General features: G+C 41.5%; 2 protein-coding genes across 5 annotated transcripts in view; one reads left to right on the forward strand and one right to left on the reverse strand.

The window, feature by feature from the left end:
* The window catches only part of tmem68 (transmembrane protein 68), a 41,804-nt gene extending 19,365 nt beyond the window's left edge, over window positions 1-22,439 (reverse strand). The window contains exons 1-6 of one of the 4 annotated variants that reach the window (XM_084327335.1): window positions 22,404-22,439; window positions 22,031-22,110; window positions 19,305-19,491; window positions 17,499-17,645; window positions 10,956-11,055; window positions 2,687-2,854 (exon numbers count right to left, since the gene is read on the reverse strand). In XM_084327335.1, coding sequence (XP_084183461.1) covers window positions 2,687-2,854; window positions 10,956-11,055; window positions 17,499-17,645; window positions 19,305-19,364 — 475 coding nt within the window. In that variant the 5' untranslated portion in view covers window positions 19,365-19,491; window positions 22,031-22,110; window positions 22,404-22,439. Of the gene's footprint in view, window positions 1-2,686; window positions 2,855-10,955; window positions 11,056-17,498; window positions 17,646-19,304; window positions 19,492-22,030; window positions 22,111-22,165; window positions 22,284-22,403 lie in introns of those variants that run through there. The other 3 variants (XM_084327337.1, XM_084327338.1, XM_084327336.1) reach the window with 3 other exon arrangements.
* A 124-nt stretch (window positions 22,440-22,563) lies between these two features.
* tgs1 (trimethylguanosine synthase 1) overlaps window positions 22,564-26,213 on the forward strand; it is a 136,966-nt gene continuing 133,316 nt past the window's right edge. Inside the window, exons 1-2 of the mRNA XM_084326798.1 lie at window positions 22,564-22,870; window positions 23,158-23,213. Coding sequence (XP_084182924.1) covers window positions 22,755-22,870; window positions 23,158-23,213 — 172 coding nt within the window. The 5' untranslated portion in view covers window positions 22,564-22,754. The remainder of the gene's footprint in view (window positions 22,871-23,157; window positions 23,214-26,213) is intronic.

Genomic DNA, 26,213 nt, shown 5'->3' on the forward strand with positions numbered 1-26,213 from the left:
AGCCCAACAAATAAGTTTATTTTAAGCAACAAGTATCTAAGTATACAAGGGAGTATTAATGATTAGACTATAGATCTATTTTAACACTTTGGTTGCCTTGGGTTAAATTAATGATATACCATAGGTTGCCGGCTCTATTTGTCTATGGAGAAGTACCCCTTCTTTGCATGGCTATAACTTTTTTAATTCTATTGCTACATTGCCATTATTAGGGCCCATTCAAAGTCCTATATGTATTGTTCATTGTGTAGCAACGTTAAACTTTTTCATTCACATATTCATAGTAAAGTATGGTCTAATGTATAAGTATGTTTTCATCTCTTTCTGCAGCTTTCTCCAGAACGTGATCTATAGCCCCAAATGCATTATATTGATGATGCAATACAGTTTTATGGCAATCAGCGCGATATAAAAAATTCCAACTAGACGTACTTCTAGAAGTTACTACACGTCATCTGATGTTGACCGGATGGGCTAGGGGGCGTTTATAATTCCGTGGGCAGCGTTATACCAATCATCTAATGTGGGTCAAATGTTGATAATAGCAGTTAGTATCGAAGACGGTAACGTTACACGCTGAAACTCACCCCAGTCTCCGCGCGCCGTTGGGCGATCATCGTCGAGTTGAAATCTTATCATTATGGGATGTAAATTTACCCGGTCCATCTCCAGCTTGTATAATGGTATATACGTCCAAATCATGTTGTTTATCGAGTTATTGGCAATCGATCACTGTGTAGTGTGACGAGCCAGAGTCGCGGGACCTATAGCGAGCGCCGGAAGTACTACGGTCGTCTAGGACAACCTCTATTCAACATCCTGTTTGGCGATTGCGCCGATCGGCCACCAGATGGCGCTCCTGAACCGCCAGAGAGCTCAGTGGGTCCTGCTGGTGGATCTCAGGCCAGCGGAGGGGACATATGAATCCGATCGCAGATTTTTGAAATATTGATATAAGGACGCTGTACAGCGTCCCCCGGCAACTTGAGCATGGCCAGCAATGACGTGAAAAGACGTTTCATGGCAGTCAAAGTGTTAAAGAGCCATTAGTAAGTCTAATAACCTTCAGACAAACCGAACAGGTGTAGTTTTTTCCTCTTTTTTCCCTTTTTTTCCTCTTTATTACGAGGCTCAAAAAAAGAGTTTGAATTTACGCCTAATGGCAGACTTATTTACCCAAGGGTTTCTTGTTTATTTTTTATTGTTTATTTATATAAAATGAATAAGGCATTAGAGTGTATCTATCTAGCCATACATAATGGTGGACTTATTTACCCAAGGGTTTCTTGTTTACTTTTTATTGGTTATTGTTTATTTATATAAAATGTATAAGGCATTAGAGTGTATCTATCTAGCCATACATAATGGCGGACTTATTTACCCAAGGGTTTCTTGTTTACTTTTGATTGTTTATTGTTTATTTATATAAAATGAATAAGGCATTAGAGTGTATCTATCTAGCCATACATACTAGATGTTATTGCTATTTTGATTTATGTTTTTTGTTTCCAGTATAACAACAATTTTAATTTTATATCTACATTTACCATTTGTATATTGTGGTAATTTCGACTTTAGTTTTTTCATTGGTTTTCCTCTTTATTACGAGGCTCAAAAAAAGAGTTTGACTTTACGCCAAAGGGCGGACTTATTTACCCTAGGGTTTCTTGTTTAATGTTTATTGTTTATATTTAAAATTAATAAGGCATTCGAATGTACCCATCTAGCCATACATACTAGATGTTAATTTTGGTTTTGTTTCTAGTATAACAATTTTATGTTTATGTATCTATTATCTACATATAGATCTACATTTATTATTTGTATATTTAGGTAATTTCGACTTAAGAATGGACTCTTGGCATCAAAGTACTTCCTGGGTCAAATTAGACCTTATAGCAATTCTCAACACACCTGTGGATGATGTCACTTCCTGCTTTTCTTGGTATATAAACAATATTGTCGGTGAGAACATTTGCTAGCCATCAACACTGAGGAAGGAACATAATTGTTCCGAAACATGTTTGTTTCAGGCTGCCATTAAACAACCAAAATCTGTGAGTGCTGGTCCAAGCGTATTGCTTTCTTTTTCTATATTTTATAAATTTGCCATGCTATCCATGACTGGAAAACTAACGTTGTATTAGTCCTGACCACCCAAAATCTCCCAAATTTGGTTGCAAACAAATTCAACTTTTTTTGTGCCCAATATCACATAATATGGATTGACGTGAAGAACTGATCCATTTCCAGATATCTAAAACTTTATTTCACATATTTAAACAACCAGAATATGGATAAATCACATGAAATAAAATGTAAAGAATATCCTGACGTCGCTCTTGATAGATAAGCCATTCAAACTGAGTAACTGACACACTGAAATACAAATAGGGTAGGCTGTAATGTTAAAAGCTGTTAAGATATATTTTTTTCTTAGGTAGCATGGTCAAATGGCTACTATTGAAGCTATAGTATATTACTCTGTTGATTTGCTATATTATATACAATGGTGTAATCGTTTACAGTGAGTTACCTTGGCAATGATCCGTATTTCACACAGATCCATATTTAATACATCCCTACATGAGTCTTGTTCCGCCCCAGGCACAACATTAATTGTGCCTTTTTTATTTTATGGTTTAATTACAAGCCCCTGGCGGAGGCCCCGTTAAGCTCCACCCACCTGGTATCTTAAAGAGCAAGTGGTCAGCAACAGAGTGGCAGGTGCGTCCCTTCTGGATGATGACACTAGCCAGGAAGTAGTAGTAGTCTATAGGGATGGCTCCGTGGTAGTACACTATCAGGGCCGCACCCTCATCAGGGACCTTCTCCATGCCGTGTACCTCATAGCCTGGAACACAGTTAATGCAGTTAATGAAAAACACACTAGAATACCCAATGAGTGAGACAAATATGTTTTGCTGTAGAGAAATAAAATAAACCTATTCCCCTCGTTTCACAAATATAAATTCCATCCGATTGGCCTACAAACCACACTAAGTGTACTGCTCTCAATCTAAACCAAAATAATTTATTATTCTCTGATTATTTACATAATAATCAACAACAGTTGTGTGGAGTTGTGCACAGCATAGGGCAGTCTTAAATACGTCGAAGCTTCATTTGATGGGCATGGGATTCGAATGGGAAAATACAATTCGAAAAAGAAAAAAGAAATCAATATTTTTTTGTGTTTTGTTGCAAAATCAACTCTGCCTCTCTTTGTTAACTACAACAAGCAATGCCGTTTGTAATTTAAGATGAGGTCGGACTCGGCACTAACAGATTTGTGTTCATTGTGCTGCTTTTATAAAGCCTCAAATGACGGCTTACAATATTTCATGAAAGCAAAGTGTTTTGTTTGTCTAAGATTTAAAAAGGTTTAAACTTTACAGCACTGACAATTCTCTATAGTATTTTTTATAGTGTCCCGACCCATATAAAAACATGTCTTAATAAAAAATGTAGTAGAATTCTGCCTTTGTCTCTATTAACTACATATAAATATATATATATATTTTTTTGTATTATCTTTTCCCCCCTTCTTTTTCCGTTTTTCTCCCATCCCAATGTTAGTCGTTATGCCAATTCCCACTCCCCCCTGTCTGGTCATTGCGCACTCTACCCCCTACCGTCGATTTGGGAGGGCGGAGCCTATCACATGCTTCCTCCGACACATGTGTAGCCAGCCCACCGCTTCTTTTCACCTGGCAGCGCGGACTCTCACCGGGAGAGTGTAACGTGTGGAAGGTCTCACTACCTCTCCCAGATCCTTCCCTTGCAGTGCAGGCGCCCTGACCGAACTGTAGGAGTCGCTGTTTACAACGACCAGGACCCACCCACGCCGGCTTCCCACCCGCTAACACTGCCAATTGTGTTAGTATGGACGGTCGGCCAAGCCGGAGGCACCACAGCCGGATTCGATCCCACTGGCTCTGTGGTGGTAGACATACGCTTAGTCCGCTGCGCTACCCGGCCACCCCTACATATAAATATTTATATAATTGTTTGCTTTATAGACGAAGGTTGCAACATAATTATGTAATGTAACGGAGAGCCATTATTATTCATTTAATTCATTAATCCAATCCAATCCACTTTATTTATAGAGCACATTTAAAAACAACAAAGTTGACCAAAGTGCTGTACAAGTCCCACAACATAATATACATTTTCTTTTTATAAATACATTTAAAAATTAATTATAATATATATATTTTTTTTGTTATCTCGAAGCCAAACAAAAATTCGAAGGTCAGCCCTATCACTATAATATATGGAACATAAACCATTCAGGGATGGGAACAGGCTACAGATAACTAAACACAAGCCATTCAGGGATGGGAACAGGGCCCTATTCCCCGTACCTGGTTCAACTAAGTCGATCAAGAGTCCCATTATCCAGATTCAATTAACCCGATGTTTGAAGCCGGGATTTTCCTGTTCCTCGAAGGTGGATTCAGTCTCGTTAACTCGAACCAGACTTGATACTCAGGATCAGTGCGCGCGCCCGCCTCAGCTGAGAAGACAGCAGGTGTCGATCGCAGAAATCCTGATTTTCTAACGGCATTGATTGATTGATTGATTTAAAACTTTATTAACAGATTGCAGTACGGCTCAATAGCCTCGCCGACAAGTTAAATGCATAATCTATAGGCAAATTTTAAGTCCCTCATTACCCCAATCAATCAGATTATGTTTCTTTAAACGTGCCCTGCTGGCAGTAGGTTCATGGAATGGATAATCAAATGAGATCTTGCTAGCGAAAATAATTAGTTCAACCGTTTCAGAATAAGGATACGGCTCTCTTACCCATTGATTGATGTATGGTGGATGTTTTACTTATCTGCACTGTGGTGTGACGGTTTGTCGTTTTGACTTTCACGCAGACGACCCGCGTTCGAATCCCACTTCTTCTAGTCTTTTTCTTCTTTTTGCAATGTAGGAATAATTCAATTTGGTGCACGTTGAGAGCTATATAAAGAATGACATCCTCAATGCATGTAGATTTATAATATTTTAACTTAAAACTAGGCTACTTTTGCGTATAATCATTAATATTATATTCCAAAAGAATTATATTGGAAACGCGGGGTCTCGAACTCGGGTCGCCCGGTTGACAGGCGAGAGCACTAGGCGTTAGACCACTGTGCCAGACGGGATATATTCATTGTGTATCCATCAATACAAGAGACCCGTGTTTCGAATATTTTTCTTTTGAATGAAGTTTTATCTCTTTATTCTCAAATGCATTAATGTGACGTCAACGGCTCATTCAATTTCTCAAATCCGTCAATTCAACAATCCTCAGAGTCCTCGTAATTCATAATCCACAAAAACCACAATCCACGCATAGACACTTCAATTTTATGCTTGAATGAAACACAATCCGGGCGCTCCGTTAAGCAAATCTACAGCGGAGAATATATGAAACTAATCAGAGCCAAACGGCCGATAGGTTTCATTAATTAAAAATATCCCCGCGGGATTCACATTTGCAATGCGCCGTTATTAAAATAACAACATGCAGCGTGTATCGCACTCCGAGCGCCGTATATGACGTGCATTATTTTATTTAGGACAAAGTAAATCTATAGGCTGAATATGATTTATTATCAGCATTTAGTTCTATTATTATACATTTCAAAAGCCCCCTCTAGGAAAACGAAGCACAGAAACATAATTCAGAATGGTATAATGGGATCTCTAGACTGTGAGAAATATTTCAGGAAGCGAGCTGGCATTTCTTTGCGGGGGCGTGGCCATGGTTCATCCAGCTAACTGAACTAAACCCTGCTCCCGACCAGGCTCAAACTTTCTGATCCGTTACCATGGTGATTTAGAAAATCCGACTTCGGGGAACAGAAAGGTCTGGCTTAAGTTTCCAGACTCCTCTGGTCTGGTCTTAGCTCTTACTTAGTCCTTTCTGTTAGTCTGTGTGCACACTGCACATAAGAACACCTGCACATCAGAACACTGCACATAAGAACACCTGCACATCAGAACACCTGCACATCAGAACACTGCACATCAGAACACTGCACATCAGAACACCTGCACATCAGAACACCTGCACATTAGAACACCTGCACATCAGAACACTGCACATCAGAACACTGCACATCAGAACACCTGCACATCAGAACACTGCACATCAGAACACCTGCACATCAGAACACCTGCACATCAGAACACCTGCACATAAGAACAGAACACTGCACATCAGAACACTGCACATCAGAACACCTGCACATCAGAACACTGCACATCAGAACACTGCACATAAGAAAATAGTCACTTGTTTACTCCTCTGTTCCTCAAAAAATTATAAATAAAATAATCCAAAGGCAGCTCTTCTCCTCTGGTCTGGTCATAGCTTTTACTTAATCCTTTCTGTTAGTCTGTGTGCACACTGCACATCAGAACACTGCACATCAGAAAAGAGTCACTTGTTTACTCCTCTTTCCTAGCATTACTGAGGCACCATCAGAGGTCAGCATCACCATTCTCTGCATGTCTAATTCATGTTTGGAATAAAACTGCGTGATAGCCTCAACAATAGCTGGAGCAGTGCATGACGTTAACTGAATGATGCCACCAAACTCAGTTTTGTAGTTGACATCATTTTCCTCTCTGTATTTTATATACAGAACTAGCATTTTGTACACTGTGATGTCTGTGCTCTCATCTACTATCAAAGTATGAAACGCATTTCGAATATTGCACATAGTCTCATTCTGTACAATTGCATTAATTGACTTCAGGAGGTCGGGGGTCAAGGACTACAGCCCCCTCAGCATCGACGGGGCACCGGTTGAGAGAGTCAACAGCTTTAAGTACCTCGGAGCCTACATATCCGAGGACTTGACATGGACCACACACATTGACAGTGTTGTGAAGAAGGCACGACAACGCCTCTACTTCCTCAGGCGCCTAAGGAAGTTCCAAGTCAGTCAGAAGATCCTTAAGAACTTCTACTCATGTACAATAGAGAGCATCTTGACTGGCAACATCACCTCCTGGTTTGGGAATAGCACTGCACAAGACCGAAGCAGACTACAAAGAGTGACACGTTCAGCCGAACGCACAATTGGAGGGGGGCTCCCCACCCTCCAGAACATTTACAACAAGCGTTGCAAGGGCAAGGCTAAGAGAATCATTAAAGACTCCAGTCACCCGAACAACTGCCTCTTTGAACTGCTGCGGTCAGGCAAGCGATACCGGAGTCTCAAGGCGAGCACAGAAAGACTCAGAAGAAGCTTCTATCCCCAGGCCATCAGGCTGCTAAACGAACAATGAACACTACACAACAACAACCACCAAACGCACATAGCACACACATCCACACGCACACACTCACTTTAAACAAACACACTGTAGCACCCACTCCACACACTTTATAGCACACACCCACTTTAAACAAACACACTGTAGCACCCACTCCCCACACTTTATATTTATTGATGAAGGATTGCACTACAACTCGTACACCTTACTGTAAATTGTACCTAAATTGTACCTCATCCCATTTCTGCTTTGCACTATATAGTACTGTACATTAGTACACTGCATAGTATTGTATATTATATGGTAACTCAGAACATTGTACATATGTCTATACCGAACACTGTGACCTCATTTTCTTCTTCTAAATGACATGCTATACTATGTTATTTGATACTATCTTGTCTAGCACAGTCTCTGGAGCGTAACAGTAAGAAGCATTTTGTATGAAAGTATTCTGTACTTCTGTATGACAACTATTAAAGAAACTTGAAACTTGAAACTTCACAAACTCAAAAGGCATAGTTCTTGCTCCGCCAGTGTTCTGGGATACTCACATATTTTGCCACATGATCATGGATCTGTTGAACAGACAGCATCGATGCGTTCATTTGTATGACAAGTAGTACATTGTCAATGAGCACTTTCACTTGCTGGCTGTCAGATCTGTTCTTTTGCAACTGCTCATTCCTGTCGTCGCGTCTCGCCCGTCCGCGTGTATATTTTCCCTACCGCTTTCACTTCCGCGTCGGCTGCTGCAGATTCAGGAAGGGCCAAACATTTAGGCAAATCACAGACGCCGATACTAAATCGTCTCTCTGTGGTGCCACGCAATAGGTTGGATCGTATCCAAGAGCTAGCCAACCCAGAACATGTGAATTACGTGCATCCAAACAAACGTCTTTTTTTTTTTTTTTTTCACAAGCGTTTCTGTGCGCGACCGATTTCAGATGTGCGCGGGAGCATTTGGCCATGTGCGTGCGCGCACCTTAGAGGGAACATTGGTTACAGATAACTAAACCAGGGGCGTATTTCCCACGGGGGACATTGGAATGGGTCCCCCCCATTTTTTCAGAATGCAGTTATGTCCCCCCCCCTTCTGACTACCTGTCCTACTATTATGCAAAGAGGAGTAGATGGGGGTCGCATTCTTGCCCTTATCTAGAGCTAAACCAGCAGCAGTGACGACACCAGCAGTGTGTGTGTGTGTGTGTGGTGCGTTCCTGAAATCAACTGGGAGTGCACTCGCTATTTGCATATCAATAGCGCCGGTCGTCAGGTGTGTTAAATACGACCGGCGCTATTGATATGCAAATAGCGAGTACTTATCTGGGCTTGCACTTAGTAGTTAGGAGCACTTAGGAGTTCAAAAGTGCGTTCATTCTCAGCACTCTGTTATAACGGCGTTCAAAGATGTGCCAGATTTCATATGTATTTCAGCCGAAAACCCAGTTAAAATACACCGTAAACAGGCTTTAAAATTATGTGGAAAACCAACCGATCTGGCAACGCGCCTGTCAACCCCTGCTACGTCATCAGACTCATCACAACAACAGCTGAATCTGCGTCTGCGAGCAGAAGCTGAGCGCTGCGCAGCAGCAGGTCGAGAGCAGCACTCGCTCAGAGAACTCTACATCTTGACGTCGGTGCTTGGGGATTTAAAATAGTTTAACGTTAAAGTCAGTACTGACTCAGACGGAAACAATCTAACGTTTGTCTGTAAACTTTGTCCACCCGGTTTGAAGAAGCAAGTCCCCACATCGACGCGACCGCGACAACGTCGACAGCAACATTGAGAATATGCAAACGTCCTGTTTTAGTTTTCATAATAAAGACAATTCAAGCAAAGTTGTTCCTCATGTTTTTGAAAATATACTGTAGAGATGAAAGCTGCAGTGTGGACTGAATGCGCGGTGGCAAAGCGTTATGGAAATGCCAGTATTCTGATTGCTGTCTGTGTGGTTCAATATTTACAAAAAATAATAGTTTGCAGCAACCCCTACCCCCCCCCCCCCCCACCCCCCCAGCGACGTCACTCGCCACGCCCACAAATCTGTCCCCGGCACACCTGGAGAGAGAGTTACGCCACTGAACTAAACACAAGCCATTCAGGGATGGGAACAGGTTACAGATAACTAAACACAAGCCATTCAGGGATGGGAACAGGTTACAGATAACTAAACACAAGCCATTCAGGGATGGGAACAGGTTACAGATAACTAAACACAAACCATTCAGGGATGGGAACAGGTTACAGATAACTAAACACAAACCATTCAGGGATGGGAACAGGTTACAGATAACTAAACACAAACCATTCAGGGATGGGAACAGGTTACAGATAACTAAACACAAACCATTCAGGGATGGGAACAGGTTACAGATAACTAAACACAAACCATTCAGGGATGGGAACAGGCTACAGATAACTAAACACAAACCATTCAGGGATGGGAACAGGTTACAGATAACTAAACACAAACCATTCAGGGATGGGAACAGGCTACAGATAACTAAACACAAACCATTCAGGGATGGGAACAGGTTACAGATAACTAAACACAAACCATTCAGGGATGGGAACAGGTTACAGATAACTAAACACAAACCATTCAGGGATGGGAACAGGTTACAGATAACTAAACACAAACCATTCAGGGATGGGAACAGGTTACAGATAACTAAACACAAGCCATTCAGGGATGGGAACAGGCTACAGATAACTAAACAAACCATTCATCTATTGGGAAGAAAGACTCAAGTTTTAAACTGTGTGAGACAATATTTGTACTGTTATTATCTGCATTGCTTTTACCCTTTTTCTTATTCTTTGCATCACTTTTATTCTGTCTATTCTATGCTAATTTGTATGTCTATTTTACTGCTATACAAATAAAGTTTATTATCATTATTATTTGTATTCTTATTCATGGTTGGAACAGGTTAGATATAACTTTAGGGCCCTGGTCTCACTGATCCATTGTGCTTATCCGTCTACATTTGTTTTTAATAATTTTTTTACGAGTATCCATTCCAGGCTGATGATGTGTCCGTCTCTGCCGGATTGTTATTCGTGTTTGGAGAGGACGGACATTTGGAACTGATGGATGTGTTTAGTTTAGTTTGCTCAGTTTATTTGATCAGGGACAGTGCATATCAAGCAACAGTTATACATTTATAAATGAATACAAATTAAAAACTGTAAACATGCCAACATTAGCAGGGTTTCTAGTTTCCAGTTGTAGTCCCTAGGCTAGATGTTTAAGCGAGAAAGAAACAGAAAATAGAAAAGCTATTGTTTCTGCAACCACATAAGCAATACCTTCCTTCTATTGTATCTGTGTCTTGAGATCGATCAGTGTAGCCACTCCCTAAGTCTATAATATGCTAAGTATACTGCAGGCAAAGGTCAAAGACTAATCTCTGTTCTAAAGAATGTTATAATCACATGGTAGACTAAAGTCATCACAGGTTTCTATGACAATATATATGAAGAACATTAAATTAAATCATATCAAATCACAAAAGAATATCAAAATCCTATGACTGCATGAAGTCAGACTGCCGTTTTATTATTGAAATCATAGTCATTCACACATACTTCAACCCTCATTCTCTCATTCCTAGTAATCTCACCAAACACATATGACACGCACACACACACTTACCATGCCAATAGAGACCATGTCCATCCCAGAGAGTAGCCAGGGTCTTCCTGGCTCCATCCCACAGGTTGTTACTATAGGCCTCCCGCAGCTGGTTCTTCCTCTGAGGGAGGAGGAGGTGGAGGAGCAGGAGGGGGAAGATGTCAGAAAGAGGATGAGGAGGAGAGGTAGGAGGAGGTGGAGGAGCAGGAGGAGAAAGATGTGAGAAAGAGGAGGAAGAGGAGGAGAGGTAGGAGGGGGTGGAGGAGCAGGAGGAGTAAGATGTGAGAAAGAGGAGGATGAGGAAGAGAAGGATGTGGAGGAGGAGTAAGATGTGAGAAAGAGGAGGAGGAAGAGAAGGAGGAGATGAGGGAGAGCAGGTGAGGAGGAGTAGGTGAGAAAAGAGGACACAAGGATGATTATGAGAGGAGAGGTAGGGGGGTGGGAAGTGAGGAACGGTGAGGAAGATGAGGAGACCATAAAAGGAGAAAGAAGTGAGGAAGGGGTGAATGAGGAGACAGAGGAGGAGAATATGGGGATAAAAGAGGAGGAAGAATGTGATAAAGAGGAGGAAGGCGTGGGAGAGGAGGGAGGGACATCACACATGGATAACGATGGGAGGAGGGGTATATGGAGAAAGATGGGGGAGAAGGATGGAGTGGAGGAGGAGATTAGGAAGAAGACAAATAAGAAAGAAGGGAAAGGAGGAGGTAAAGAAGAGGAATGAGGAGGAAGAGGAGCAGAAATACAGGAGGAGGAAGAGGGAGAAGAAGAAGGATGAAGAGATAGAATAAAGAGCGAGTCAGATATGAAAGAGAGAGAGAAAGAGAACAGAACAAAGAAGAGAGATAGCCGGTCATCCCGTTGTCACACAACAGGTGGTATTTCACACTGACAAAAATACATCCTCTTCTCAGGGTGATTCGCTCTCCGGTCTCTAACCCACGAGTCCTGGTGCCAGCTGGCGTGACACATGGCAATGCTACTCTGACATGAGCAAGCTCTAAGGCAAGGCTTTCGAATGAGCCAAATGATTGTATTTTAACCTGGGAAGTGAGTTTTAACAACTAAATATTCACAACAGCTCAACGCATTTTTGTCAGTTCAAACAGGGAGGCTGATGTGGTGACTTGGGTCGCTTTTACACCCTATAGTTCGGTAGACTCAGGTAGATTCAGGGGTGAAGTTGCAACATTGTTGCATTTTTCACACTACACCTCGTCAAGCACACCAAATGTTCTAAACAAAGCCATGTGATCACGCAGGTCAGCTTTTTATTGGACACAGAGTAATTGGACATAATCCCATACCTGCCAACATTATGCTGTGAAAAGGGGGCTTCAATATTTCTTTCATTTTGGTGGTTTTGTACGCAGGAATAATTAAACACAATGTATGAAGGGGATACAATGGTTCATCAATCTAATCTGGCAACACATATCCCCCATACAAAGCCTGATTTTATTCATGCCACTATACATTTTTTTTTTTTTTTTTTTTGTAAGATTTATTTTGTAGCGTTTATCGCTTTTTGCTACTGGGCAGTCCAGGAGAGAGAGAGAGAGAGAGAGAGAGAGAGATAGAGATAGAGATAGAGATAGAGATAGAGATAGAGATAGAGATAGAGATAGAGATAGAGACAGAGTGGGGGGGGGAAGACATTCGGCAAATGACGCCGGGTCCGGGAATCGAACCCGGGTCGGCCGTGCCGCGACGCGACGCAGCGCGTTACATGGTTCACCACTTGGGCGCCCCACCACTATACAGTTTAATTAAAAACTTCTTTGGTCAGCTCAATCAGATGCTGTGGCCTTCTCCTCTTTGTTGGCTAGACGCCTTATTTTGCTTAACTGGAAGTCAGCCATTCCTCCATCACATCGACGCTGGGTCGAAGATGTGATGGCAGACCTAAAACTTTTTATCCACTTTTTCTCCTTATTTTCTATTTTTCCCCCATCCCAATTTTCGCTGTTTCCAATTCTCCCCTCCCCTGTCTTGAACGTTGCTCGCATATGCCCCCCATATGTCGGTCGTAGGGAGGATAGAAGCCTTGCATCACGTGTCCCCTCCGCTTATTGCTTATTCCCAGAGGAAGAGTGCTGCCGAGTGCTTCCGCGTTTTCCCTGATTGGCTGCGACACGCCCCGCGGCAGCCGCAGAGCGGAGCGGCAGAGCTTGCGGCAGAGCTTGCGGCATTATGTAGCCGTAATCCCAGATGATTTTCATTCGACGCTTAGCTCAACTGGCAGCGCTGCGGTCCGTTGGTGACAAGTTCGAATCCCTTCAATTTTTTTTTTTTTAACATGCATTCTTTCGCCGGTTAAGTTTAGAAGGCATGTTAACTTAAGGTTAAGGTTAAGGTTAGGCATTGTTTCGGAGTTGGTTAAGGTTAGAAGGGTTAAGTTTAGGCGCCGTTAAGGAGCTGGTTAAGGTTAGAGTTTGTCTTAGAGAATGGCAATATTCTTTCGGAGTTGGTTAAGGTTAAGGTTAGGCATGGTTAAGGTTAAGGTTAAGGTTAGGCATTGTTTCGGAGTTGGTTAAGGTTAGAAGGGTTAAGTTTAGGCGCTGTTAAGGAGCTGGTTAAGGTTAGAGTTTGTCTTAGAGAATGGCAATAGACAGCCTATTTCCGCGCTGCAGCGCGAGGCAATAGACAGCCTATTTCCGCGCTGCAGCTCTCTCGCGCTGCCGTGGTCACATGGGCGTCATGGCCAATAAGAGAAAACGCGGAAGCACGCGACGCACTCTTCCGCTGGGAATAAGCTACACGCGTCCCCTCCGGTACACGAGGCAGCCTGTCACTTCTTTTCACCTGCCAGCGCGGACTCTCATTGGCGAGGAGTAACGTGTGGGAGGCTCACACTACCCACGCCATTTCCTGTCTCTGCTGTGCAGGCGTCCCCAACCGACCTGTAGGAGTCACTGTCCACAACATCCAGATTACCACCCATCGACTTCCACCCGCTAACTCTGCCAATTGAGTTAGTATGATGGCTGGCCCAAGCCGGAGGCAACGCCGACAGCCGGAGTCGAACCCGGTGTCTCTTGCGTTGGTGACGAGCGCAATGTCCGCTGTGCCACCCAGTCGCTCCATGGCACACCTAAAACTTGAGACTTAAATACTCCACCAGGGGCTCTAACCAGAAATGTTGCCAAGTTTGGCAGCAATTTTTAGATTATTTTAATCTAAAATTCCTGGCTGAGGATGCTTAGGCATAAAACAGTGATTTATTAGATAGGCAATTTCTGTATGGCAAGTGACAACCTGTATAAGAACGATGCAATTTTCTTTTATTATTATTATTACTTTTCTTTTTCTCTTTTTGTCTACTTTCTTTTTCATTTATTTTAGGTAGGGATGTCCGATATTATCGGCCTACCGATATTATCGGCCGATATCGGCATTAAAATGTGATATCGGGTGATATCGGAAAATATCGGTATCGGTTTTCAAATTTTTATTTTTTTTACGTTTCTATAACCTTTATTTACCCAAATTTTTTTATTTTTTGGGGGGGAAACCCTGCATATATCGGTATCGGTTGATATCGGTATCGGAAATTAAGAGTTGGACAATATCGGTATATCGGTATCGGTAAAAAAGCCAATATCGAGCATCCCTAATTTTAGGTATTGTGTGGTTATATGTAGTCATGTATTGTATGTATGTTTGTATGTATGTATGTAATGTTGTTGTTGAACCTTAAAAAAAACTATAAAAACTAATTAAATAAAAACTTCTTTGGTAAACGGGAGATTATTGTTATACAGATTCAAGATTCAATCGTTTTATTTCAAACCACAGTGTTAGTTTGGCTACATTTACCATTGTCCGGCAAAACAACATTTGAAAAAATTAATGAAATGGGAAAAGACAACCCCCCCCCCCCCCAAAAAAAATAAACAGCCAGAAACTGTAGACCGTTTGAAAAGGAGATGGAAGAAGCAAAGCTTATCCGTTTCCATCCCCCACCAAATAACTAATTGCAAGATTATATATACTTCAGCAAGTACAATACGACACGATTTACAATACACAACATATGATACAATACAATTTGCAAATACTTCAACCACACACACAACGCAATCACACATGCACACACACACACACACACACACTAGACCATACTGTCATGTCACCCTTCCCCTCAAATCATTCTCATACAATAAGTTGGACTTCCTCCCTGGTATACTTTGCGAACACCATCTTTTTGAACTTCCTCTTTAATATCCTTATAGATTTGGTCTCCTCCTCCAGATCATTCCACAAGGTAACTCCACACAGAGAAATACACATAGCCTTCCTGGTTGTTCTTGAAGATTGCTGTTCCAGTTTGAGTTTCCCTCTAAGGTTATATGAGTCCCGCTCTCTCACAGAACATTTTCTGTATCTTGTCAGGAAGGCTGTGATGTATGACTCTGTACATGAACTGGGCGGTTTTGTAATCCACCAGGTCCTTTAATTTCAGGACTGAAACTTTTAAAAACAAAGAATTTGTATGTGCTTTATAGCTCTCATTGGTTACAATCCTGATTGCTCTTTTTTGGTCAGAATTATATCAGACAGAATCTTGTGATCTAAGAGATTACATTATATATATATTATGTGGACAAAAATCATGTGATCTCCACCTTCCTTTCCACTTTTCAATTCACTGTCAGTAATTACCGTAATTTTCGCACTATAAGCCGCACCTGAATATAAGCCGCAGCAGCTAAATTGAATGATGTGTACATATATAAGCCGCACTGGACTATAAGCCGCAGGTGTTTTAATGTTTAATTACCATATGTAAGGGTTCGTGCACAGAGGGGATTGTCGGGAAAGAGATGGCTGTTTGAGGAAGCTCCCATTTATTAACATTTTTGTTTAAACAGTAACGGTAGCTAGGTACTAACGATAGCTACTTAGCCAACACTAGGTAGCTACTAACGTTAGCTCACGGAACGATAGCTACTTAGCCAACACTAGGTAGCTACTAACGTTAGCTCACGGAACGATAGCTACTTAGCCAACACTAGGTAGCTACTAACGTTAGCTCACGGAACGATAGCTACTTAGCCAACACTAGGTAGCTACTAATGTTAGCTCACGGAACGATAGCTACTTAGCTACTTAGCCAACACTAGGTAGCTACTAACATTAGCTCACGGAACGATAGCTACTTAGCCAACGCTAGCCATCACCTGCGAAATCGAATGCCAAACTGATGATATCAGACGTTGATATCAGGAGCTATCAGTAGCTAGCCAGCTAGATAACATTAGACAATGCCGCATGTATTAAACTAAAGTGAATAGTCGACTGGGTAATTTTGTTTAATGCTTCCGTTATGTTGAAAGAGGAGCTGCTCATGCACTCGACTGTGAGGGGGAGGAGGAGGGCTCGACTGTGAGGGGGAGGAGGGGCAAGGCGTGCACTGCTGCAGCAGATTTACGAGTCTGATCTGACGGTCACAGAGCTGAGGGAGCGAGCCCAGTTAGCTGTAAAAATCCATAGATTAGCCGCACCGCTATATAAGCCGCAGGGTCGAAAAATGGGGGGGGGAAAGCCGCGGCTTATAGTCCGAAAATTATGGTAATTAGGATTCAAATAGTTTATTGCCTATATTTATTGTAACATAATATAACCAATAGAGCATACAGGCCATCATCTGTACCTTTATTTTTTCTCATATTTTTATACTCAGATCAAATCTTATTGCCTATATTTATATCTTTCTTCTATTACCCTGCCCATACCTGTACCTCACCTCCCCCCCATGCTGCTATGGCACCCAAATGTCCCCAAGGGGATCAATAAAGGAATATATTATCTTATCTCATCTTAAGCCGATAGGTCTTAAAAAAAACGCACCCAAAAGAAACCTACGATTTCTCGATTTAGGCCTCCAGCACGTCGACTAGCAAAACATGTGTGTCGTTCACATCCTTATAATTAATTATGCGCCAGTGTCTAGGCTAACATCCCCTGAATCATGCATGCAAGGTATATGTTTAGTATCACAACATTATTTGGCTATTTTTAATTTACCAGCTGCGAAAATAATAATGTTATGATGATGTCATGTCATGACGTGCTTTATCAGGGGGGGTGTCTCGTCATGACATGCTTTATCAGGGGGTGTGTCTTGTCATGACATGCTTTATCAGGGGGTGTGGCTTGGATGGGGATGTGGTGGGGATTGATGTGTGGGGTGTTTGGGGGACTGGCTGTTCCAGGGGGGTTCACATGCTTTCGAGCAACACTGTGCTTATTCTACTTATTGTATGCCTATTCATGTATGCACTTTCTACATTGCACTACTTTTATTGCCTGTTATACCTATTCTTATGTCTGCACTTTATTGATTTTATTCTGTCAACTGCATGCTATTTTTATATATTATAGTGTATGCCTATGTTCATTTTGTGCTATTTGCTGTGAAGCACTTTGAACTGCAATCAATGTATGAAAGGTGCGATATATTAATAAAGTTAGTATTATTATTAAATCAGATATGGCTTCTTAAGCAGAGTGAACTACGGGCCCCTGTTAAATAAAAGCTGGAAACTGTCTTGTACGTACCTTGTATACGTGGAGGAAGAGTATGGAGAGGTAGAGGAGGATAACAATGAGGAAGGGTAGGATGAAGACAATAGCCAGAGGAGTGAAGACCCAGAGAAGATACTCGAACACACTCAGGTAGTCCTGAAACGCATGGAGCACACACACCTAGGGACCAATCATCAGTGAGCAGTTAGCCCTTTTTTTTTTTTAAACTTAAATTTGTATTCAACATTTATGGACATACAACATAACATTTATATTGACATCCATAACATAACGACATACATATATGGGTACATTCATGAAATTAAAACTAAACACATCATAAAACAACACTGTTACACAGACCTAAATAATAAAGTACAAAAAACATAAAACAATTGTCATACCCAACAGAAATAAAAATAGAAAAAACTAACTAAAGCAAAGGTGTGTGACACCCTCCTTGAACCCCTTTCCTCCTTTACCCTTCGCCCTCTTGTGTTGCATTTGTTTCCTCCTCTGTGATGTCGTTTTCGTTCCCCTTATAATCCTCCCACTTTCCCCATCTTTTTCCAAATTTCTCTTTCTGTAGCCTCAGCATGTGTGTTATCCTCTCCATATCCTGTATCTCCTCTACTATTCCTACCCATTGTGCTATTGTTGGCGGATCTTCTTTGTACCACAGTTTCGTTATTGCTTTTCTGGCCGATATCAGCATTATCTTTATTAAATACTTGTCCCCCCCCTTGTATACCCTTGTGCGTCAGGTCCCCTAAGTAAAGCACCAGTCCCGTTTGTGGTAACCCGTATCCTATTATTCTGGTCATTGCCTCCCCTATCTCCTCCCAATACCCCTTCAGCTTCTGACATCCCCAGAATATGTGCGTGTGATTTGCCCCCTCCTTCCCACACATCTTCCAGCATGCCCTTTGTGTTGGTGTATACTTTCCCTTCAACTCTGGGGTTATAAAGAACCTGATTATGTTTTTCCATCCAAATTCTTTCCATACCCTTGATCCTGTTGTTGAGTGCTGCACCTCGCATATGTTACCCCATTCCTTCTCTGTTATTCCTATCTCTAGTTCTATCTCCCATTTCTCCCTTATATAATCGGTCGTGTGTCCCTTGCTGTTCATTATAGCCCGGTACAGTGCTGATATTACCCTTCCTTTCCCCCCTTCGTATGCCCATACTATCATCTTGATTATTCCATTCTGTTCTTCGTCCTTGTCCCCTCTTATTTCTTTATTGTAGTAATCTCTAACCTGTAGATATCTGAAGTGGTCCCTGTTTTCTAGTCCAAATGTCTCCTTTAATTTTTGTAGGGTCTGCATTTCCCCCTTCTCTATCATCTTGCATATCGCTGTTGCTGTTGTTACCCCAGCTCTCCCATACATGTAACAGACACACATGCACGCCTAAGTGTAACGGGGAAGCCCGTGGGTATGTCCACAGTCACGGAAACAGGTGTGTTGACGAGTGACTGTGGCAGTGCGGGCTGGTAAATTAAACTCACTTCCCCATAACAGGGTTAACAGACGCATAGGTACGGTAGTTAGGAGTGAATTCACTTCTTAGTGCAGCGGCCTGTGTCGTCGCCCACGGACGCAGGAGCCCCCTGTTCGACTCCCCCTCTGGACATTCTCATTTAACATCAAACACAACGCAGACCAATATGATCCGTCACATAAGGATCAATTAATTGGTTAAATAATTAAACAGGAACTTGTGTTCAAGTCAAGATTTCTGGAATACTAAGGAATGTGCTGGGTGTGGTGCAATGTGAGTCTGCCAATATTATCCCAGTGTTCCTATGTATTGAACACACACACACACACTTGCCAGGAAGGAGACAGAGTCCACTGCTCCCGACAGGCAGGATTGGTTCCCACTGTCTGACATGCTGCTGGAGTCAGTCAGTCAGTCAGCCCAACCAGCCAGTAAACTAGCTACATGTAGCCAAAACAGTCAGCCAGCCAGCCAGCCTGTCTAGAGTCCAAGGATCCACACCGTGAGGGGATACCATCTGCTGTTTAGATACACATGAGAGAGAGCATAGAGAGAGAGAGGGAGTTCACAGAGGACGAATAATGTGGGCTAGAATCAATGTCAATAAAGCAGAATGTCAACAAGTCTTTGTCTGTTCCAGAACCATATTTTTTTTTGGGCGGGGAGACAATCCCCTATGATTTGTTGCCACATTATGGATTAGGAGAGTATGGAATCCAGGGTTTATTTTTTATTTATTTATGATAATGTGAATTATGATAGACAATTTTGTTCAATAAAATGTATAATGAAAATGAATTATGTCAGATTGTTTTTAATTATCATCCTTTCTGAAAAATCAGGGGTGGTGTGAAGTTTGAATCAAAAAAAAAATACCTGAATAATGACAGAGGAATCAAACAGATTGATCATGTCAAGCAAGCTGTAGGCTTCAGACAGAAAGCTAATGGCTGTGTCTTCCAGACCATTATGCGTGATTAGGACACTATTACATAGGGGGTGGGAATCACCAGAGGCACCGCAATACGATATCATGATACTTATTGTCACAATAAGATAGTATTGCAATTTTTCAACAATGTGATATATTGCGATTTATTACCTTGTTTCAACTGAACATAATATATTTAAACATGTTTTATCTAATAAGTTAAAGTCTGTCTCACTTCAATCATTTGTATTGCAGCAAAGAACATTTGATTTTTTTTTAAACGATACTGGGCGTCCACAATAGAATATTGCCACCAACATATTGAGAGACTATGCTGTATTACTCCCATCCCTAGTAAACATGATCAAATAAGATAAGTACAGTTGGTTTTAGACATCATTCGGACATAATGAACTCTGTCTGGCTGAAAACGTATAACGGCACGTGACCAAATTAATTGGCTGTGTGCCAGTGTTTTGATATCAATATCTCTTCTATAGGTGTGACTAGACAGACTGCAGGGGGGAAACGACACACAACATAGCAAATAATACACTCTGCGAAATATGACAGACAGATGCATTTAGATACATAATCCAACTTTTTGTTCAACATTGTTCGGTAGGTAGGTTGTTACTTAGCCCCTTTTGTGACTGTGATGCACGCCACACTCAGCCAAACCTTGTTGGCGTGCATCACAGTCACAAAAGGGGCTAGTTGTTACTGATTGCATGGCAACCTTATGTTTCCCAGAAACATTATGAATAGACTTATCACGCAGGCCCCGGTTCTTTTCCCCAGCCTATGGCAGAAATGTCGTATTTTCCTTTCCGTTTAAAAATTGCGTTTCACCAAAAGATTGTATGTTTTGTTAATGTTCCGATTTGTAAAAGCCAAATTGCTAACCCTAAATGACCGGATGTTGCAGAGAATGCACTGACACTGGTGACGTCGGATGGCAACGTTTTTTAATTGCTGCTTAAAATTCGAACTCCCCTGCCTTATCAGATAAAGAAAGGCTTTGTTCACGGGACCACAGCTGCATAAACCACAGACGAAGCTAGGATTGATCTATAGTCCAGGACCATCCATTTCCCTGCAGCAAAAACTAAAGAATCAGGGGCGGATGGAATATACAAGATACACTACACGACTAAGGTACCCATGTACATGTCAAAATACTTCCCAAAGGTCAGTGTATACCATGACCACAACACCAGAGGGAGCTCCACAAATCATGTTAAACCCAGATTCGGCTCAAACAAGGGACTAACACGTTTCGCAATTATCCCACATCAATGTGGAACGCCCTACCCACAGCTGTAAAGGAATGTGATTCACTACCCACTTTCAAAACCACTCTCAAAGAGCACCTACGGGAGACTGCTATTCGAAACTGGCCCCTGTAAATGTCCTAACCCAACCCCCTCCAATGTACAGTAAATGTCCTAACCCAACCCCCTCCAATGTACAGTTTCTTCGTCAAATGTATACTCTCTTTTTGTATCACAAACAGTACTGTATTTGTAAATCTGGTATGTCATAAATGTCTAGATGTAGCAGTACTGTCTATCTGTATGTCATATATGTTAAGATGAATTGAAAATGGGGGACCCTGATGTAAACAAGACGAAAATCTTTCTCTGGTCTGCATCCCCTTAACAATTGTGTGTATTGAGCTGTACTGTATTGTACCCATTGATTCTGCAATCTGTTAATAAAATGTTCAATCAATCAATCAAGTCTAATACAGTATTATTATGACGAACCACTCAACATGTTGGGTAATGCGGTAATACAGTGAGACAGAAAACTACAACATATAATTAATCTAGGCAACAAGAGGTTACCATGAATGAATGAATGAATGAATGAAATTGTATTTAACAGATTGCAGAATGGGTATACAGTACGGCTCAATACACACAATTGTTAAGGGGATGCAGACCAGAGAAAGACGTTTGTCTTGTTTACACCAGGGTCCCTCATTTTCAATTCATAGTGATGCATGCAATCAGTATATCATGTTGAAATGTCTCTTGTCCAACATTGCCCACAAAGTTGACCCATGTATCACCACCATAATAAAACAGTCTACTGACATACATTTATTCTGAAAAACACGAACCTTATTTTCAAGTGTGTAACGTTAACGGCGCATTACTTAGTTATGATGATACACTGCGCTTGATGCCTTGCATGGACAAACTGGGTAAACGAAAAAGAAACACAAAACGAAAATAATCCACCAATGGAATAGTACCTATAGTTATAAAGCTCTTTGGTTCTCTCTTGCTCCTCGACACTTCCTCCAGTCATGTTATTTTGACAGCTAGCTCAAGCTAACGTTAGCTAGCAGAAATATCGATCCATTGTCACTGAGAAGGAACACATCTGTTAATTGTATATTCTGCACTTAGCAACTCATTCAACGTGTCTATAAGTACAGTCGCATTTACGAGGCAATTTCATTAAACACGAGAAAACCAAAGGACACCTACATGTTGTTCTTGTCCACTTGCTGGACTCCCTCTTTCTCGTGATCAGCTAGCATACAATGAAGACGTTTCTACCCGGTGCCTTTAATATGGGACACAACCAGGAACCAATATTCGGTATGTTCTCAACGCAGCGACAACGTGCGTGTGTTTCGGTGGAGCCTGTTTGTGGAGTTGTGTCATCAATCATTTATCTATCCGTTTAGTTTCGTTTGATTTGAGATGTTTTGGTAGCAAAACGAGACATATGGATTGAAAGAGAAAAGTAACAGTAACAATTCGTCATAAAAACAACCAAGCTAGTTGTTGAGTTTGGTTCCTTGTGTCACTGACTCAGTGATTGTCTCTGTCTGTATGATGATCGATACGAGCAAGTCGTGGAGTATCGTTGCCGATATCTTCTTCAGTCAGAAGAACTGCTCCACGGATGGTGCGATCATTCACTGTCTGTGTTCAAGAGCCTTTGTACAGTAAGTGACTGGACATCATTTGAATACACACACACTCCCTCTCTATCTCACACACAACAAACATTAATTGACAGTACAAGATATGCAAAACTGAAAGGTGAGATTGTGGATAAGGTGGTCATTGATTCATCCTGTCTTCCACTCTTTCTCCCGCTTTCCCTTCTATTTTCTTCTTTGTTTCCCCATCTCTCTCCATCTCCCTATCTCTCTCCCTCTCTCCATCTCTTTCTTTGTGTCTCTCTATTTGTGTCTTCCACTCGTTTTTTCCCTCCCTCCCCTCTTTTTAGGGATCGTGAGTTATATCGGTCTGACAACGGATACCTGGCAACGACTGGACCCCAAGGTCAGTTACAGACAGTGGTGCGTTATTTCAACCTTTATTTAAAATCGTAAGCATCTGAGGTTTCCCTCATTTACAGAAACGACGATTGTACATGTAATATCTTGGATATTAACGGACAACGGAACAGTTGGTTGGTTAACAAGACGCTTTATTACTACCTCCCGTGGTTCATCAATCGCACAATGACTACCTCTCGCGCCACTCCCACTTACTGTAACTGTCGTAAACATGTCGTAACGTCTTCTTCTTCTTCTTCTAATGTTTATTGGCGGTTGGCACTAACGTGTTGGTGCATTACCGCCACCTACTGAAATTGATTTTAGAGCTAGATGGATTATGCACATGCCAATCCCTATTCTACACTACTCTATATCCTACCACTCAAACCTGTACTATTTAGAAAATTAAAAATTGCCCTATACCCCACATTCCCTGAACTCAGTCGCAACACTTCTCTTACCTCCAGCTTGATGTGGTCTCTCTCTAACCTTTCTTTTAGGATCTGTCTCTCTTCCCTATACTTACTACACTCCACTAACACATGCTCCACTGTTTCCTGCCTACCGCAATACTCACACCTACCCGTCTCATGCTTGCCCATTAACCTAAGTGTACTATTTAGCCCTGTGTGCCCTAATCTCATTCTTGATACAATCACTTCTTCCCTCGTACTCCTACCCCCACTTCTCATCTTCCCTACTGCTCTGGATATTATAAAACTGCCTACCTTTACTTCCTCTATCCCACTCCTCCTGCCACTTCTTTTTCATTTCATACTTAACTACACTCTTAACTTCTGCCTTGCTGTACCTCACTTCCCTACTTACTTCTACTCTACTAGCTGCTTCCTTAGCAAATGTATCCGCCAGTTCATTCCCCTCCACCCCTATATGTGCTGGCACCCATATGAAACACACATCTGCGCCTACCCTCCTTACCCTAAACATCGCCTGCGCTATTTCTAAAATAATGTCCTGCCTTGATTCTGACTCTATGTTCTTTATACTTACTAATGCGCTACTTGAATCTGACGCTATTAATACCTTGCTTGGTTTAATTGTTTCCACCCAATTAATAGCTAACAAAATAGCCATTAACTCACCTGTGTATACCGACAATTTATCACTCACCCTCTCCTTTTCCATGATATCTACTTCTGTGCTTATAAATGCAACCCCCACCTTGCCACTGATTGTTTTTGATGCATCCGTGTATACTTTAATCTGCTCTCCATACTTACTTTCTATATACCTACTAACTTCATACCTATCCAACACTTCCTCACCTCTTTCCCTCCTTCTTTCCAATAAATGAAAATCTACCTGCACCTCCTCAAACAGCCATGGTGGAACATCAGACAATGGTACCGTCGGGCTTATCTCCATCTCCCCTATCCCTATCTCCCTACTATCATTCCCTATTGTCCACCCAAAACTCTTAAACTCTTTCTTTTCTTTTTCCTGACACTCTAATAATACCTTTTGAGTGGGGTGACTCTCCTTATGGCCCTTTAAATTTACCCAATACGTTAACGCTATCTGCTTCCGTCTGAACTCCAAAGGAGCTTCATTCATTTCCACTTGCAATGCAGATACTGGGGTTGTTCTGATCGCACCACAGCACAGTCTTAACGCCTGATACTGTATTATATCTAACTTCTTTAATAACGTTTTCGATGCAGACTGATACACGATGCAGCCATAATCTAAAGCAGACCTTACTAACCCTATATACACAGCTTTCAAAGAACCCCTACCTGCTCCCCACTCCCTACCCCTCAGGCACCTTACAATATTTAATACTTTCTTACACTTAGCAACAACTTTTCCTATATGGTTTGCCCACGTAAGCCTTTTGTCAAACCAAATCCCTAGATATTTAAAGCACTCTACTCTCTCTAACCTTTCCCCATATAACTTAAGACTAACCTGTTCTGACACTTTCCTTCTGGTAAAAAATGCCACCTTTGTCTTCGCCACTGAAAATCTAAAACCCCACTCTTTTGTCCACTTCTCTACTTTCTCTACTGCTTCTTGTAATTTCTTAACTATATACTCTATATTCCTTCCCCTTTTCCACATAATCCCATCATCTGCAAATAATGCCACCCCAATACTGCTCTCTATATTCTTAAACACTTCATTTATCATAATAGAAAATAAAACTGGACTTATTACGCTTCCTTGAGGTGTCTCATTCTCCACTACATACTCTCCACTATACTCTTTCCCTACCCGTACTGATATTGACCTACCTGTTAGAAAGTTTTCCACCCACTTATAAATTCTCCCTCTTATTCCCATATGTTTTAACTTGATCAATAGTCCTGCCTTCCACATCATATCATACGCCTTTTCCACATCAAAAAATATAGCTACTACACTTTCCTTATTAGCTTGCGCCTTCCTTATCTCATTTTCTAGACATATAGCTGGATCTATCGTATTTCTCCCTTTTCTGAACCCACTCTGATAACTCTCTAATAATTCATTCTTTTCTATATGATACTGTAACCTTTCATTTATCATTCTCTCCATAGTTTTCCCTACATGTGATGTTAATGCTATCGGTCTGTAGCTTCCTGCTAAACTTGGATCCTTTCCTGGCTTGCATATAGGAACAATAATTGACTCTTTCCACTGAGTCGGCAAATACCCCTCATCCCATATCTTATTATACAACTTTAATAATACCTCTTTGCTCATATCACTTAAGTTATCTAACATACAATAGCTTATTTGATCTTTCCCTGGCGTTGTCTTCCCTGCTTTCCTATTCCTAGCACTATTTGGGCAACTTTACACACTTCCTGTGAGTCTATGTAACACATGTGTAATTTTTATTCCAAAAATAATCATTGTTTTATATTTCTAATCTTGTACTCAAAACCAGCATTTTTCAGCCTCATGAAAGCAGGTTATTATTGGCTTGGCTCCACCCACACTTTGAGTGACAGCCACCCACCAAATAGCTCCGCCCATCTCCCCGTCATTCCATCCA

The sequence above is a fragment of the Notolepis coatsorum genome (genome assembly GCF_963971535.1).
Source record: "Notolepis coatsorum genome assembly, chromosome: 13".
In the NCBI taxonomy this organism is placed as follows: Eukaryota; Metazoa; Chordata; class Actinopteri; order Aulopiformes; family Paralepididae; genus Notolepis; species Notolepis coatsorum.